Below are 15,607 nucleotides of genomic sequence, written 5' to 3'. Positions count from 1 at the left end.
TGTCATGCTGAGGTAAAGAAAAATGTACCCAGTAGAAAAGAGACTCTTGTACTATACTCTGCTTTGTACAGAGGGTCTGGGCTCTCAGCTGTGGAGGAACAATTACTCCCTGGAGATGTGACTTGTGTTAAGGTTTTAAATTTTAGGTGACGTGTGATAATGCACCAGGTAGATGCTGAGAAGTTTATCAGAAATCGCCTGCGCTGTAAACAACCGTCCTCCATTTCAAACAGAGAAGAACGAGGCAGCTGTTGTTGTTAATTCAATATTTGGAAGGTGACTAACTCGGCCTGAACGACTTTGTTGGTCCAACAGTGACACCTAGTTGTCAATTTAATACTTTAATTTAAATATTTAAAATAATATTTAAAATAAATATTTAAATATTTAAAATAATATTTAAAATAAAATGGCACACTTCTCATTTTAAAATCCAAATTATTTCTTTAATTTGTTACTCCTCTAAGGTTAAAATCCACAGTCATAATAGCACTGCTATGCTAATTACAAATGATGCTAATGATAGCAGGTACGTTACACATTGAGTAGATTAGGAATGATAAATCATCTGGTGTTGACATGTTGGTATGGAGGCCCCCCATAAAGCTGCGTAGAAAGGCTTGGACTGGCCCTGCCCACTGACAGTGGTGGGAAGCTGCTGTTGAACTACCTGTAATGAATTTTCTTTAAAGATGATGTCCCTTTTGCTGATGTAAAAAGAACTGTTCTCATTCAGCTCAACCCAGTCCTGACGACGAGGAAGCAAAGCAGGAACCAGATTTATCACCACCTGACAGAAAGATGAGATCCATTAGTTTGATAAGAAATGCGTCATCTGGTCCTTAGCGACCTCTGGTAAAACATACTTAATCCATATTTTGTCATATTACAAATACTAATTAATACATATTAAACATTAATATATTTAATTGGAAGTTTATGTCTCTCTTCTCTGAATCTGAACTCATGTTCTGTCGCTGGACTGTCTGTCCTACCAGATAGTCTGATCTTCCATTCCTTTTAACTCAACGGATTAACTGGTGTAACAAGTTCTATCTTTCATTTTGCAGATAGAAACGATGAACAGTACTAAAGTAAAACTCCGCCCTCACAGCAGCCCCGGCGCTGCAGCATTCCTTATCCAAGTCTTTACGTTTCATATTTCATTTCGTTGTGACGCAGTTAAGACAAGGTAAGACAGTGGCCTCTTTGGTGTTTAACTTGTCTTTACAGGTTTATTTTTTGTAATTATATTTATTTGTATTGTGTACATCAAGTTTAAACCAAACAGGGAATTAATTTACCAAACCAGTCAGTCCTGATTTTGTTAGGCTGCTCTATATAGAATAAAAACAATCACACAGATGGAGAGTCGCTAAAAGTGAGAAAAAACCAGTCGGTTCACTTAGAGAGCAAATACATTCATCAACTTGAATTATGGTTTCCATCTCTTCCAGGTTTGTTCAAATCTCTTTAGTCTTATTTGTAACGTAATTATATATTTTTTTCTTCATTATGAAAGGGTAAAAATAATTTTATTCCGGTCTTCTGTGATAGGATAATGAGGCCTGGAAGTGAAAGCAGTGTGGAAACCTGTTGTTTTATTTCTCATTCTTTCCACAAATGAACTGAGTATTTTGAGGCTTAAAAATGAATGAAAACCAAAAACGGTACAGGGGATTTGATCCCACCTTTCATAAAGGTCTACCTCTATTTATCTGGTCATTGTAAACAGAAACTAGACTCAACTTTAGATTTCTTCCAGATAAATGGTTCACAAATTTAAAACTAAGCAGTAAAAAAACTGTTTTGTTCCCTTTGACATAAGTTGCCAAAATTGGATTTAGCAGAGTTTTAACATTATTTTTCACATTGTATTTATTTATTTTTGGCTTCATATTTAAACAGTAAGCTGTGTTAGTGAAGTCATATGCTTTGGAGAAAAGTTGTTTGACTTATTTTGTGTGTGTACAGCACTGTGGAAGTGGCTCCACCTGTTTTAACACCACATTAGTCTGGCTTTCTAAGAAAAGTACTGAATGTTGTTTGGCCAGTAATTCCTGATAATCAGGTGGTGTCCAGACTTATTTTCACTCAAACAACTTGCAAATGTTCTTAGTAATAAGTTATTATTCATAATTATTGATAGTTTGAAGAAACTTTCTTTCATGTTTCAAAATCAGGTAAGGTCATGACGTTTCTTTTAAATATTCTGTACAAAAAATCCAATTAGTTCCTGCTTTTCTCTTTCTGCTCCTTTGTTGGCTGGTATTGCAAATAATATCTATGGAGCTTAAGTGCAGGTGAGTAATTTGTTTTGCTTCTGCAGATTAATATAAACATTGTGTGCAGATTGGTGTGGATTGGAGCGCTGCATCATGGATCAGAGGGAGGAGCAGAAAGAAGGAGAAACTCTGTGTGAAACAGAGAATCATAGCAAGGCCAAGAGGTGAGGTGACCTTTAACTGTTTTATGCCTTCACTCTGTTCACTCAAGGCGTCCACATAACCTAAACAACTTTATTTACAGGAAACAATCTGAAGATGAACTGGATCCAGAGCTCTGTGATAACAGGTCCATGGTGGATCTTGTGGATTTTAAATCAAACCAGCATTCAGAGAGGTGAGCTATTTCTAATAAATCTGTCTAAAAATCCCAACATACACAGCACTATGACTCTGTGTGAAACCAAGAATCATATTAAGGCCAAGAGGTGAGGTGACCTTTTACTGTTTTATGTCTTCACTCTGTTCACTCAAGGCGTCCACATAACCTAAACAACTTTATTTACAGCAAACAATCTGAAGATCAACTGGATCCAGAGCTCTGTGATAACATGTCCATGGCGGATATTGTGGATTTTAAATCCAACCAGCATTCAGAGAGGTGAGCTATTTCTAATAAATCTGTCTAAAAATCCCAACATATACAGCCCTGTGACAAAATGTTTGCTCTTGGAACAAAAAACTTATTTTTATAGTATTTTTATCAGACTGGATCTTGTTCTGCTTTAGTGATTTAATAATTCAACGGGTCAGATAGTGAGATTAGTGAAACAGAACCAGAAAATGTTGTTAATCACAGTTAATTCATAATTTTGTTATTTGTGGATTATATTCATTCGTAAGTTAAAGTTGGTTTGCCTGCAGTTTTTACCCTAATAAACAAAATCATGATTCATGTTTGTCTGATATTGAAACATTTTAAACAGTTTTGAAGTTGGATAAGTAAAAACTAAAGCAGCAAAAAATGACACATTTTTTATATGCACATGTGAAGTAGCATTTGCTGTGACTTTTTCAGAAAAACTTATAGTCTTTAAAAAATTTAATTTTGTAAAAACAAATTTAATTAAAAAACCCAACATATTTCTATTTTGTAGGAGGTGTTTAAACGGTAAGCTTACACTCTGAATACATCAGAGTGTGTTCAGAGGCATTGAATATTCTACTATATTCCAGGTAGAATATGGTGTTGGCAGTGTAATAATGTGGGAATATATTTCTCTGCTATGTCAGAGAAACTGCTTTCTACCTTGCAACTGGTAGTGGAAATAAATGGAGATAAAAACATAAGACTTATGCAAATGTGAGTCTTTGTCTTGACTGTATGCCCTTATTATGCATATGGGTTGGTTGCTGTGTGAGATTTTAGTTCATAGAGGCTAAAGGCATTGAAGCTGTGTGATGCCTCCTTTTCCCATATCGTTCTTCAACATTGTTGATGCTGAAGAACCTTGAGAATGAAGAACCATTCTTTTAATGGAAATGGGGAACATGTTCATTCTTCTGGCCACTGCTGCTCCAGAGTTTCTCCTGATAGCAACAGGCACACTTTGGCAGGCCCTGTGTAAATTTCTTCAGAAATTTTCTAGATTTATTTCTTGTCCAGGTCTACACATAACATTTGTTGATTTTTAAATTTTTTGCATGGAGTGCTGTAATGTGAGAAATATTTATTTGATTCCCCCAGAGTGAAGTTCTCAGAAGTCCCTAGTGGTCAGTCTGCCCAACAGCGTCCAGCAGAGCTGCACTCCATATTTCTGGTCTGTACATATATATCTAATGCTTTCTGTCTGTTTGTTGTATTCACAGTCATCTCTATGCTCCTAATAGGAAAGTAGTGAACTGTCAGTTTGTGACTGCATTGCTGGGTGGCGTTGTTTTTCCAGCAGCACCTATCAATGCAGTCTGAATCACCTCAACTATGGTCTAAATGGTAGAACAATATTTTCTGAGGTCAAACTTTACATCTGGTTGCTGCAATTGGTCTGTAATTAGCTAGCAAATCAAAGTGTAAGATCAACCAAAAAGCCCTCCTTCTTGAAAAAAACCCGCACAGTTTACGTGACGTTACTGGAGGAGAACGGAGCCCAACAGCTGCAGTCTGATTGCTAAGCTCAAGGAGTTGTTTTTTTTCCGCTCAGGTGTGGTTAAAACATGTTTATGTGTGGTTGTTCAGACTGCAATGGGTCTGGACAGGGGGAGGGGAGAAATTATTTTATCCTTAGGTGAGATTCATTCAGCTGGGAAGGCAAGATTTCACCACCAACAGTAACTAACATGGCAATCTGCAGTGAACACACTGCGAATAGCAGGCTTTCAATGAAAGCGACCTGAATTAATACTAAATGGGATCCAGAAGAAATGACTCTATCAGGCTGAAATCCACTGCAGTACCACCATAACACAGCAGAGGCAGCGAGTGACACTAATGGGGAATAGAGGCAACAATAAAGCCAGAACCCCAGAGACAGAGGAGAAAATTATTAAATTTTCCAGAAGAGTATTATTGAGCCTAATTTTATGTATTCTTATTATTTATCTTATCTTGGTAGAAACATTTCCATAGACAGATCTATAGATCTGCTAATGTAAAGATGCATTTCCAAACTTCTCTTAGTAGTCTTAAACATGTAGCCGATTTAATGATTTATGATTTTTCACCTCCGCCAGATGTTATGCAGTGTTACTGCAACCCAGATGTGCTAAAGAACGCTACAGCAAGTCCTTTCTGCTTGAGACTATCAAGCTTTATAATACATGCATAGTCTGTAGAGCTGTGTGTTTTAAATGCTGAATATAGTAGTCTTAAACATATACTGAGCGATATGTGTGTGTCCTTAAGACTATCCCTGTTCATTGTTATTTATTATTGTGTGTTTATTCTTATTACTTTATTTATTTTAATTTTTATTGTGTGCTATTCTGGGACAAACAACATTTCCTCCCCATAGGGGATCAATAAAGTATTATCTTATCTCATCAAACTCCTCCTACAGCATTTCACATAAAGACTTCAGAGTCCTTCAGAACAGCCTTTAAGAACTGAAGATCAAAAGTTATCAGAAGCTTTTTGCTGCATCAAAGCATGTGGGTGTGACCGAAACTCAAAATCTGATCATTTGCCATAAAACATCAGGGTGGAATAACTTACATATATATACACCACAACTGCATAAGTCTTTATGTGTGTCATAACAGATCACTGATCTCAATCACAAGATCAATTGGTGACGTCACATTAGCTCCACCCCCTTTGAACAGAAAATTATCTGTTTTCCTGCTGGTTGTCTTCCTTTTACTTTAGGATTCATACAGAATTAAACTTGTGACCAATGACATACATTTCCTGGAAAATATATTAAATTCCCCTTTTTAATGATCTCAGTCTAAGTTGTTTTTTTCTATTGTAGGAGCTTAAAAAGAACATTTTCACTTTCGTCGAGAATGAGCTGAAAAATATCGAAATGGTTCTGGGTTCAAATAACCCAGAAGGTCTGGAGGGGAATGAGGATGATGACGTTTTAGAGGATGAAGATAAAGAGCAAATGAACAGGAGCAGAGAAGATTTTGAGAAGATAGTACAGCGCTTCCTCAGAAGGATGAACCAGGAGGAGCTGGCTAACTGTCTTCGACTCAGTAAGATAATTTCTCCAGTTAATATGCTAGAAGACTGATAAATCACTTTATATTTAAATTTATTACCACACCTTAAAGGGCATCATATAGGGGGGTAAAGTAATGACAATTCCAACGGGCCCTGTCAATTACAAAATTAATCATATTGTGTTTTTGTAAAATAGTTTTTAGCAGTAAAATTAATAAAAAAATTTGTATATATATATATATATATATATATATATATATATATATATATATATATATATATATATATTGGTTAAAACTGTCATTATGTTGTGACAGTATGGTATAGAAATAATCTGTGAAAAATTTATTTTCTCTGCTTTGTCCCAGTACTAACTAGAAACAACCAATCAGAGGCAGGAGAGTTTTAATGGATCTAATCACAATCTCATGTGGCTGCTCTCTCCCTCCCTTTGCTCTGTGCTATGCTGTAGCAAGCAATAATCACAAGTTGTTTCTCCACCATTAGCACATTTAGTAGTGAGTGAATGAGGTTGATTGACAGCACTAAAACCCTCCTCCAAGTTCTGATTGGTTGTTTTTGGCCAGAATGTTGCATTACTTTAACCAGTAATAGTAGTTCAGGGAGGCGGTGGAGGAGATTGATCTTTTCACTGATTAATTGTCTCATGACAAAACTGATACGACATGGTGACATCTTCAACAAATATGGAGAAAACATATTTTTTATTAAAGTTATATACTGCAGCTTGAATAAAATGCAACAACATAGCATTTTTCTTGAAAAGTCTGGATCGCTTCATGTACATTTTGCATGTTGTCTATGATTGTTGCTCGTGGGGAGAGACATTTCAGTAATCTAAAACTAATAGAAAAAATTTAAGCAACCTACTTGCGAACTGTATGCAGACTGTTTCATGTAAAACTCATGAGCAGTAAATATTGCGCTAAGATTAGTATTGAACCAAAGAAAGCAAGGCAATTGCAAACCTTTAAAATTGTGATGCTATTGATGGGTCAGATAGACTCAAGGAATTGTAACAGCAGCTGTGCAGGGGGGGAATAAAATCTTTTGTCATGGGGCCCAAGATTTCTGGCGGCGCCCCTGCCCACCTTAGACTTAGTTTGGTTCTCACGGAAGGATCGCAAGTAGGTTTAAATCATGTCTAAGCGTCTCTGTCTTTTATGTATACCATTGTTATACATGCCGATAGGTTGCTGAGTGACCTTCTAGTTCTTTGAGGCATATGGCATTGATGTTGTATGATGCCTTCTTCTCCCATATGCCTCTTCAGCATTGTTGAGTCTTAGCAAACAAGTCAAACAAACATTACACAATGAAAAAGATCTTCTCCCTTGTAGGAACCCCTTGATAAGCTTCTACAACATCCCAAGATTCATTTTCATCCATTGCTGCCTTACTTTTTAACAAAGATCTTGTATTGATGATGGGAGCGTCCAACCATTGAGCAAAACCTTCTCCAAAATACCATAAAGACTGTCAATGGAGTACAGGTCTGAAATCTTTGGTAAAATTGAAGTCTCGTCTTCCCTGAACCACTTGGTCACAATCTGAGCTCTGGTATCTTGGAATATTCCTGTATCATCAGAAAAAAAGAACAAATCCACTGATGGAATAACCTGGTCATTCAATATCTTCAGAGGATATCATGATTGTGCTGACCTTTGACCTGACCATTTGCAGATTATAGCACTGCTTCTACAGTCAGTGCTATGATACTAGGCATGATGACTGTATCAGTTCATCTGCTTATACTGGAAGAGGGTCATTTGGATTCATCATAACCTTCTAATGTCTCGCTAGAATCCTATCTTTATGCTGCCTTACAATTTCAGGTTGTTTTCTCCAGTTAGCCTCATTGATTAAAGGTTTTCTTATGACTACTCTACTGTTCAGCACCAAACCTTTAAGTTCCCTTCACATTGAGGCAATGTTCTTACTTATACTATTAAAAACAAACATGAGTTTTACTGTTGTTTTTCTTTAGTTTGATTTCACTGAAAACAAGTTTTTTCCTTCCAGTTTTTAATAATGTATTAAGAAGCTACTCATTGCATCATTTGGGGATAAATAAATTGTTGTCAGCTGAGGACAGTTGTCTATGCAGTAACTGTCCAATGGGAAGCTGTTACCCATTTCCTCAGTTAAATTCAGGTGGTGACTTTTTTCTTTTGGTCAGTCTAACTCTGGCAGGAAGACTTAACTGGTTAGTTCATAAATTTCAGGTCTTGTAAAATTTAACAATTAATCAGAAAAGATTTAAGGTAATTCCTACATATATAGGTATGTTTTCAAAATGAAATGTGAAATAAGATGAAAAAAAAGGATTCTAATTGTTTTGTTTGCATTCTTTAAGAATCACTCATCACATGCCAGCAAACACTAAAGTCTAACATGAAGACGAAGTTCCAGCATGTGATTGAAGGGATTGCTAAGTCAGGGAATCCAACAGTTCTGAATGAAATCTACACAGAGCTCTACATCACAAAGGGACACTCTGGAGAGGTCAATAATGAACATGAGGTCAGGCAGATTGAAACAGTGACCTGGAAACCAGACAAACCAGAAACAGCAATTAGACATGGAGACATATTTAAACCTGTATCTGGAAGAGATAAACCAATAAAAACAGTGATGACAACTGGAGTGGCTGGCATTGGGAAAACAGTCCTAACACAGAAGTTCACTCTGGACTGGGCAGAAGACCAAACTAACCAGGACATCCAGTTCACATTTCCATTCACATTCAGAGAGTTGAATCTGTTAAAAGAACAATTCAGCTTGGTGGAGCTTATTCACTATTTTTTTAGTGAAACCAAAGGAATCTTCAAATTTGAAAAGTTAAAGGTTGTGTTCATCTTTGATGGTTTGGATGAGAGTCGACTTCCACTGGACTTCCACAACAATGAGATCCTGACAGATGTAAGAAAGTCCACCTCAGTAGATGTTCTTCTGACAAACCTCATCAGAGGGAACCTGCTTCCCAAAGCTCACCTCTGGATAACCACACGACCTGCAGCAGCCAATCGGATCCCCACTGAGTTTGTTGGCATGATGACAGAAATTAGAGGATTCACTGACCCACAGAAAGATGAGTACTTCACAAAAAGATTTGAATCGAAGAAGCAGGCCAGCTTGGTGATCTCCCATGTAAAGAAATCCAGAAGCCTCCACATCATGTGCCACATCCCAATCTTCTGCTGGATCACTGCTAAAGTTGTGGAAGACATGTTGAACAAGAAAGATGGAGAAGAGCTGCCAAAGACCCTGACAGAGATGTACATCCACTTCCTGGTGGTGCAGACCAAAGTGAAGGTCATCAAGTATGATGGGGGAGCTGAGACAGATTCAATCTGGAGTCCAGAGAGCCGGAAGATGATCGAGTCTCTGGGAAAACTGGCTTTTGAACAGTTGCAGAAAAGAAACCTGATCTTCTATGAACAAGACCTGGCAGAGTGTGGCATTGATATCAGAGCAGCTTCAGTGTGTTCAGGAGTGTTCACACAGATCTTCAGAGAAGAGAGAAGTTTGTACCAGATCAAAGTGTTCTGCTTCGTCCACCTGAGTGTTCAGGAGTTTCTGGCTGCTCTTCATGTTCACCTGACCTTCATTAAATCTGGAATCAATCTGCTGGCAAAGGAAGAAATGAAATCAAAGGACTTTGAAACAAGAAGCCATGTATCCTCAGAGATAGAAATGTACAAGAGTGCTGTGGACATGGCCCTTGAGAGTCCAGACGGACACCTGGACTTGTTCCTCCGCTTTCTACTTGGTCTTTCACTGGAGACCAATAAACGTCGCTTAAGAGGCTTTGTGGCACAAACAGAAGACAGTTTAGGAACTAATAAAGACACAGCCCAGTACATCAAAGAGAAGTTGAATCATTATGGTGTTGAGAAAAGCATCAATCTGTTCCACTGTCTAAGTGAACTAAATGATCAGTCTCTGATGGAGGAAATCCAACAATCTCTACGTACAGGAAGTCTTTCAGCACACCAGCTGTCTCCTGCTCAGTGGTCAGCTCTGAACTTCATCCTACTTACATCAGAGAAAGAGCTGGAGATATTTGACCTGAAGAAATACTTTGCTTCAGAGGAAGCTCTTCAGAAACTGCTGCCAATAGTCAATGCCTCCAGCAAAGCTATGTAAGTACAGATGTAGTCAGTTTTATAAATGTGCCTAATAACAATAATACAGTTACTTTGTATTGTCTTTGTCTTTTCAGACTGAGTGGCTGTAACCTCTCAGAGAGAAGCTGTGAAGCTCTGTCCTCATTGCTCAGTTCAACATCCTCTAGTCTCAAAGATCTGGACCTGAGTAACAACGACCTGACAGATTCAGGAGTGAAGCTGCTCTGTGAGGGACTGATGAGTCCTAACTGTGAACTGGAGATTCTCAGGTAATTTAAATTCTATGTTTTACATTTTATGAAAGATATAGAATGTAAAATTCTTTGTTTTACATATTTAGAAACATGTCTAAAGCATATTTTTTGTGTACATTTTAAAGAGAAAACTGTAACAAGTATTGAGTTTTCTCTGACTTGACAGTAGAGAGAAGTTGCAGCAAAAACAGCCTCACTGCTGATATGAAGTGGGAGAGTCAGTCAAACAAACCATTACTATCTAGGAAAAAACATAAAAATATAATAGTTTTGAGCATAACAATGAACATATAATCTTTTTTTTACTTATCCAAGGGAAATAAGATGAAAGTTGTAATTTGACCTGTATAGTAACTTGCTATTGTAAAAATATGTTACATGTTTCAGATTAATGAAGGTAACTCCAGTATAAATACAAAATGGTCTCATGGTGAAAATCTTCACTTGTTGTAGGGATGTACAATATATTGTCAACAATATCAGAATCGACAAATGTTAGTTATCTTTTCAAATATCAATATTAGTCCCAGTAACAATCAACAACCAGTCAAAATATATATTTTTCCCCCTGAAACATGGTTCTTGTTCTCACTGACACCCAGTGACAGCAGTTTGCAAATTGTTTATATTTTATACAATTTTGTTGCATCACTGATTTGAGGGTATTTCTCTTTTATAATCTACACAAAGTAGTCATTAACAGGTTTTCACTTTGTTAGTGGGACAAAGGAAAATTTTTTGGACATCTTTGTACATTTCCTAAAAATGTAAATGTAATTTTGAAAAGTTACTCAGGTATTTGCAATTTTTATTATGGCATTGCAGACTCAGCTGAGGTGCACCCTGTTTTCATTGATGAGTTAAATGTCTCTAACATTTAACTGATCAATTAAGCTTAACTTGCTATAGGTAAATTAAGTCAGTCAATTTAATTTACCGATAGTAATTTAAGTTGACTGAAGTTGATATTTTTTTGTTTTATTTTTTTCTCCTCTCCAGGGGGTCTTTTGTGGGCTCTAGTGTCCCTTATATGAAAGTAGACTCGCTATCCCCTACACCACCACAGCACACCCAGTAATGGAACAAATTTGACTGTAAAATGTCTTGCAGGTGACTTAGAACAGAAACTATAGAATGACATCAATAGAATTGTGTCTAAACCTTTGAGATTAAAGTGTGTAAAATCACAAATTTGCTGAACGTTATAAGAAATAAATCATTTTTGGCAGCACTGATGTACTGAAAATCACTGTAGTACTTAGTGCTTATGTTTATTTGTAATGTAAGAAGTTTAGAACCACCAGGACCCTCTACAATATTAAACTGAGCATTTGTACTGAGGGTTGAGATGAGGATGAGAGCAGTCAGACCCGGGGCAAAGTGAGAAAATTTTTTTAATGAGGTCAAAATGCAAAGATGCTCTGGAAGACTGCAAAGCACAACAAATGCCACCATGCAACAATCACAGCAAAGGAACACAGAGGATCCAGGGATAACCAGGTGACACTGATGAACTTAAATACATGTGGGGGATATCAGGAAATGAGGGACAGCTGGAACCAATAATGGGGAATGACATGATACACAGAAACAAAATACGGGACTCTGGTCAAATAAACATATACGTTGGTTTGGACTTTGCAAGTTGTTAGATCAAGTCAAGAGATGGAAAATAGTCTAGATTGATAACAATAATGAAGCAACAGTTGGTAAAACACAGGAAGCATTGCAACCGTTTACAGGAAGATGAAGTTGGCCAGTTGAGGACTGTTGAAACCTTTTCCAGGTCTGTCTTCATCTGCCTGATCCCTAAAATGAATCCCAAGAAGATCCATTCAATTGGAGAGGATCTGTTGAGATTAATGGGAAATATACCAAGATGTTGTTTTGAATTAGTAGAATTTTTTTGACCTAATGAGAGACAGGTGGAACCAATAATGGGGAATGACATGACACACAGAAACAAAATGTACTCTGGTCAAATAAACATAGGGTGACCATATTTTCATTTGGGAAAACCAGGACACCTTGGAGCGAGGGGCGGAGGGGTGAATTCTGCTTTGAATTAGCAGAATTTTTGACCTATACAACCCAACTTTGTCATTCTAATTTTTATGTAGTAACACTGGGAGATAGAAAATATAATATTTACTATTTGTCAGGCCAACAGGCCAGCATGTAGACTGCTGCTCAACAGACACGGTTCTCTAACCTTCTTAGCAGGCCAACTAATTATTCTAACAGTTCTGTGTCACTTTGACAATATAGATGATTTTTTTCTACATTATGTGTTTGTGTCTGCAGGCTTTCAGGCTGCCGGATCACAGAGGAAAGCTGTGCTGCTCTGGCTTCAGCTCTGACTGTGAACTCCTCTCACCTGAAGGAACTGGACCTCAGCTACAATAATCCAGGAGAGGCAGGAAGGAAAAGTCTAGAAGCTGTATTGAATAATCCAAGCTTCAAACTGGACTCTCTACAGTAAGGAAATATTTTAGTGCATAGTGCAAATAGTGCTATGCTATTGCTTAATGCTAGATTCAGAATTGACACAGTGCCAAATATGGCAGCAAACCAGAAGGTGTTCAGGATCTTTGACAAATAAAGCGTTCTGGAGAGAGAAGACAAGGAGGATTAATGATGGGATTGGTTCATCTTTCTAGACCAATCTGAAGTGTAGGATAAACCCAAAAGCCCCAAACAGCCTCAGACAATGAATGCTAGTTTATGTCAGAGACGACTTGCAGTGCAGTAAGAGAAATCATGGCATGTTGAAGAGATAATTAGTTGTCCATATTAGTGAAAAAAGATGTTGAGCTGTTCATACAGAGCTGTGCAAAACCATTTAAACATTTTCAACTTTAACAAACACAAAGCAATGCATAATTGCAAAGTGGAAGCATGATTGTTGGTTGTATCACTCAAAATTACTATCATCCATTATCTAGCATGCTTGTCCTTGCAGGGAGGTGATAGGTCAGATACATTCTGGACAGACTGTCAGTCCATCACAACATAACTAATAAGTTTTCTTTTTTAATCAAAATTTGAAAACGGGGCTGTGACTAAAAACTGGATCTAATTCATAAACATGAATTGATCTATACCTTTTTAATTTCTTGTTGTATGTTTAGGATCATTAATTCTGGGATTTGAACATTTTTAAATAATATACAGCTTATGCAACAGAATGAGGAAAAGGAATCCATTATAACTGAACTGATAGTACCAGTAAAATATTAGATATTGGTAACAGAAAAGTGGTAATACCATCTAAACACCTCCTTTCTTACAGCGTGGAGCCTGCAGGAGACAAATGGATGACAGCAGGTCTGAGGAAATGTGAGAACATTTTTGATTCATAGCAGATTCTCTCATCTTTGCATGAATGAATTCAGAAAATTATACATCAGTAACTGCATTGTGTTTGTTCTGTCCTTCAGATTCCTGTCCACTAACAGTCGACCTAAACACTGTGAACAGATTCCTCAAACTTTCTGACAAAAACAGGAAGGTGACACATGTGGAAGAGGAGCAGCCGTATCCTGATCATCCAGACAGATTTGATCTCTATCAGCTGCTGTGTACTGATGGTTTGACTGGTCGCAGTTACTGGGAGGTTAAGTGGGGTGGGAAAGTCTATGTTTCACTGAGTTACAGGGGAATCAATAGAAAAGGATTCAATGACGATTCCTGGTTTGGATTGAATGATAAATCCTGGAGTCTAATCTGCTCTGATGATGGTTACACTGTTTGGCATGATAGTGTAAAAAAAGCTTTCATCCCTGATCCCTCCTTCTCCTCTTCCTCCTCTGTCTGTGGCAGAATAGGGGTGTATGTGGACTGTCCTGCTGGGACTCTGTCTTTCTACAGAATCTCTTCAGATACACTGATCCACCTCTACACCTTCAACACCAAATTCACTGAACCTCTTCATCCTGCATTTGGGGTCAGGGATCTTTCAGGAGTGTGTTGGTTCTCATTTTAGAAAAGTCTTAAGTCCTTTTCAAAACTAATACAACATCTTAAGAGCTATCAATGCATTAAAAACAGAAGAAAATAATAAAAAGTCACATTAAATAAAATTATTTTTAAAAGAAACAACACCGTCCTTCAATCTTAAGTCCAAACAAAAGAGAAATCTGGAGTCTAGGATCCACTGAACTAAAGGTTCTGTCTTCCTTTGTTTTCAATTTACCATAAAGAGTCATCAGCAGGTCCTGATCACAGGGATATGAGGCTGCAGTGGCCTTCGGATATTTCAATGTCAATGTCACTGCATCAATATTGGAGTCACGTATGAAAACCTGTAGGATTTGTCAGAAGCCTGGCAGCATCATTTAGTTCATCTTGCAACCATTCTAGGGAAGGTATGCTAAGATGCACAGAGTGCACTGATCTAACCAAAGCCTGGATAATCAGTTCTGAGAATAAAGATTTCATTACCAGATTATTAAAAGGAATGAATCAAAGTCTGTATGTGCATCCAAAGTAAAGTCAGAATGTAAGTTTTTGCCCAAAACCTCTCAGTTTTTTGTCAATAAGCTCTGTGAAATGCATTTTTCTGATGTACATCTTTGTTCTCTAAGTTTGTGAAAACTTGTTAAGAAGTAGATTTTCTTAGTTGTTATTGGTGACTGAAGACAGTGTAATGTAATCTACTGTCTTACTTGTGTAATCTACTTGCACTTTTGAGCCATTTGAACAGCACTATATTCTAATGTTACAGTAATGACGTTATGCATTGTTTCTTTTCTTGTGATTAGATTAATTACCAATAAGAAGAATAAATACTTTGAAATATACTTCTTCACTAATATGTTATAAGTGTTACACATAAATGATATAAAAGTGAGTGACATCTTATTTTTATTTGCACAACATTATTTATGTACGTTATTTTATATCCTGCCTGTTTACACGGCAACTCGTTACCGGCGCAGAGTGCAGTACCTACCGTGACCACGAGGGGCCTCCAAGAACAATTTTTTTTTTCTTTTTATCAATAAAATTATTTCTACATATATTATCAAATAAATATTATTGTAAAAACAAATCACTTCAAGGTGACATTGTGTGTTTTTTACATTATTACATAGAAATTATAATTAAAAAAAATTTAAAAATTCAGCTCCACTGAAGAAACCTCCCAAGCCAGAAAGAAGAGAGAAACTTTAATATTCTGACCTCACTATGCACAGTGCCACAAAATGATAACATGGCTTAAAACTGAAGAAGTCAACTTTTATGAAAATATGTTTTTAACATATTTGTTAACACTGTCACCATGTTGTAACAGTGTAATATATGACACAG

At 37.0% G+C, this 15,607-nt stretch overlaps 1 protein-coding gene across 2 annotated transcripts; it reads left to right on the top strand.

The window, feature by feature from the left end:
- The first annotated feature begins 1,183 nt into the window (after window positions 1-1,183).
- Window positions 1,184-15,347, top strand: LOC122820257 (NLR family CARD domain-containing protein 3-like). Of its 2 annotated transcripts, XM_044097513.1 has the most exons (11): window positions 1,184-1,192; window positions 2,353-2,449; window positions 2,530-2,622; window positions 2,794-2,886; window positions 3,973-4,045; window positions 5,696-5,921; window positions 8,267-10,055; window positions 10,136-10,309; window positions 12,599-12,772; window positions 13,587-13,633; window positions 13,735-15,347. In XM_044097513.1, the coding sequence occupies exons 2-11, from the start codon at window positions 2,379-2,381 to the stop codon at window positions 14,277-14,279; spliced, it is 3,285 nt and encodes a 1,094-aa protein (XP_043953448.1). In that variant the 5' UTR covers window positions 1,184-1,192; window positions 2,353-2,378; the 3' UTR covers window positions 14,280-15,347. The 2 variants fall into 2 exon arrangements, with proteins under 2 accessions (XP_043953448.1, XP_043953449.1); XM_044097514.1 differs by lacking the exons at window positions 1,184-1,192; window positions 2,794-2,886 and having other exon boundaries at window positions 2,194-2,449.
- Window positions 15,348-15,607: the final 260 nt, after the last annotated feature.

This window comes from Gambusia affinis, linkage group LG18, assembly GCF_019740435.1.
Source record: "Gambusia affinis linkage group LG18, SWU_Gaff_1.0, whole genome shotgun sequence".
Taxonomy (NCBI): domain Eukaryota; kingdom Metazoa; phylum Chordata; class Actinopteri; order Cyprinodontiformes; family Poeciliidae; genus Gambusia; species Gambusia affinis.
This window is presented reverse-complemented; position numbering and strand designations above follow the sequence as displayed.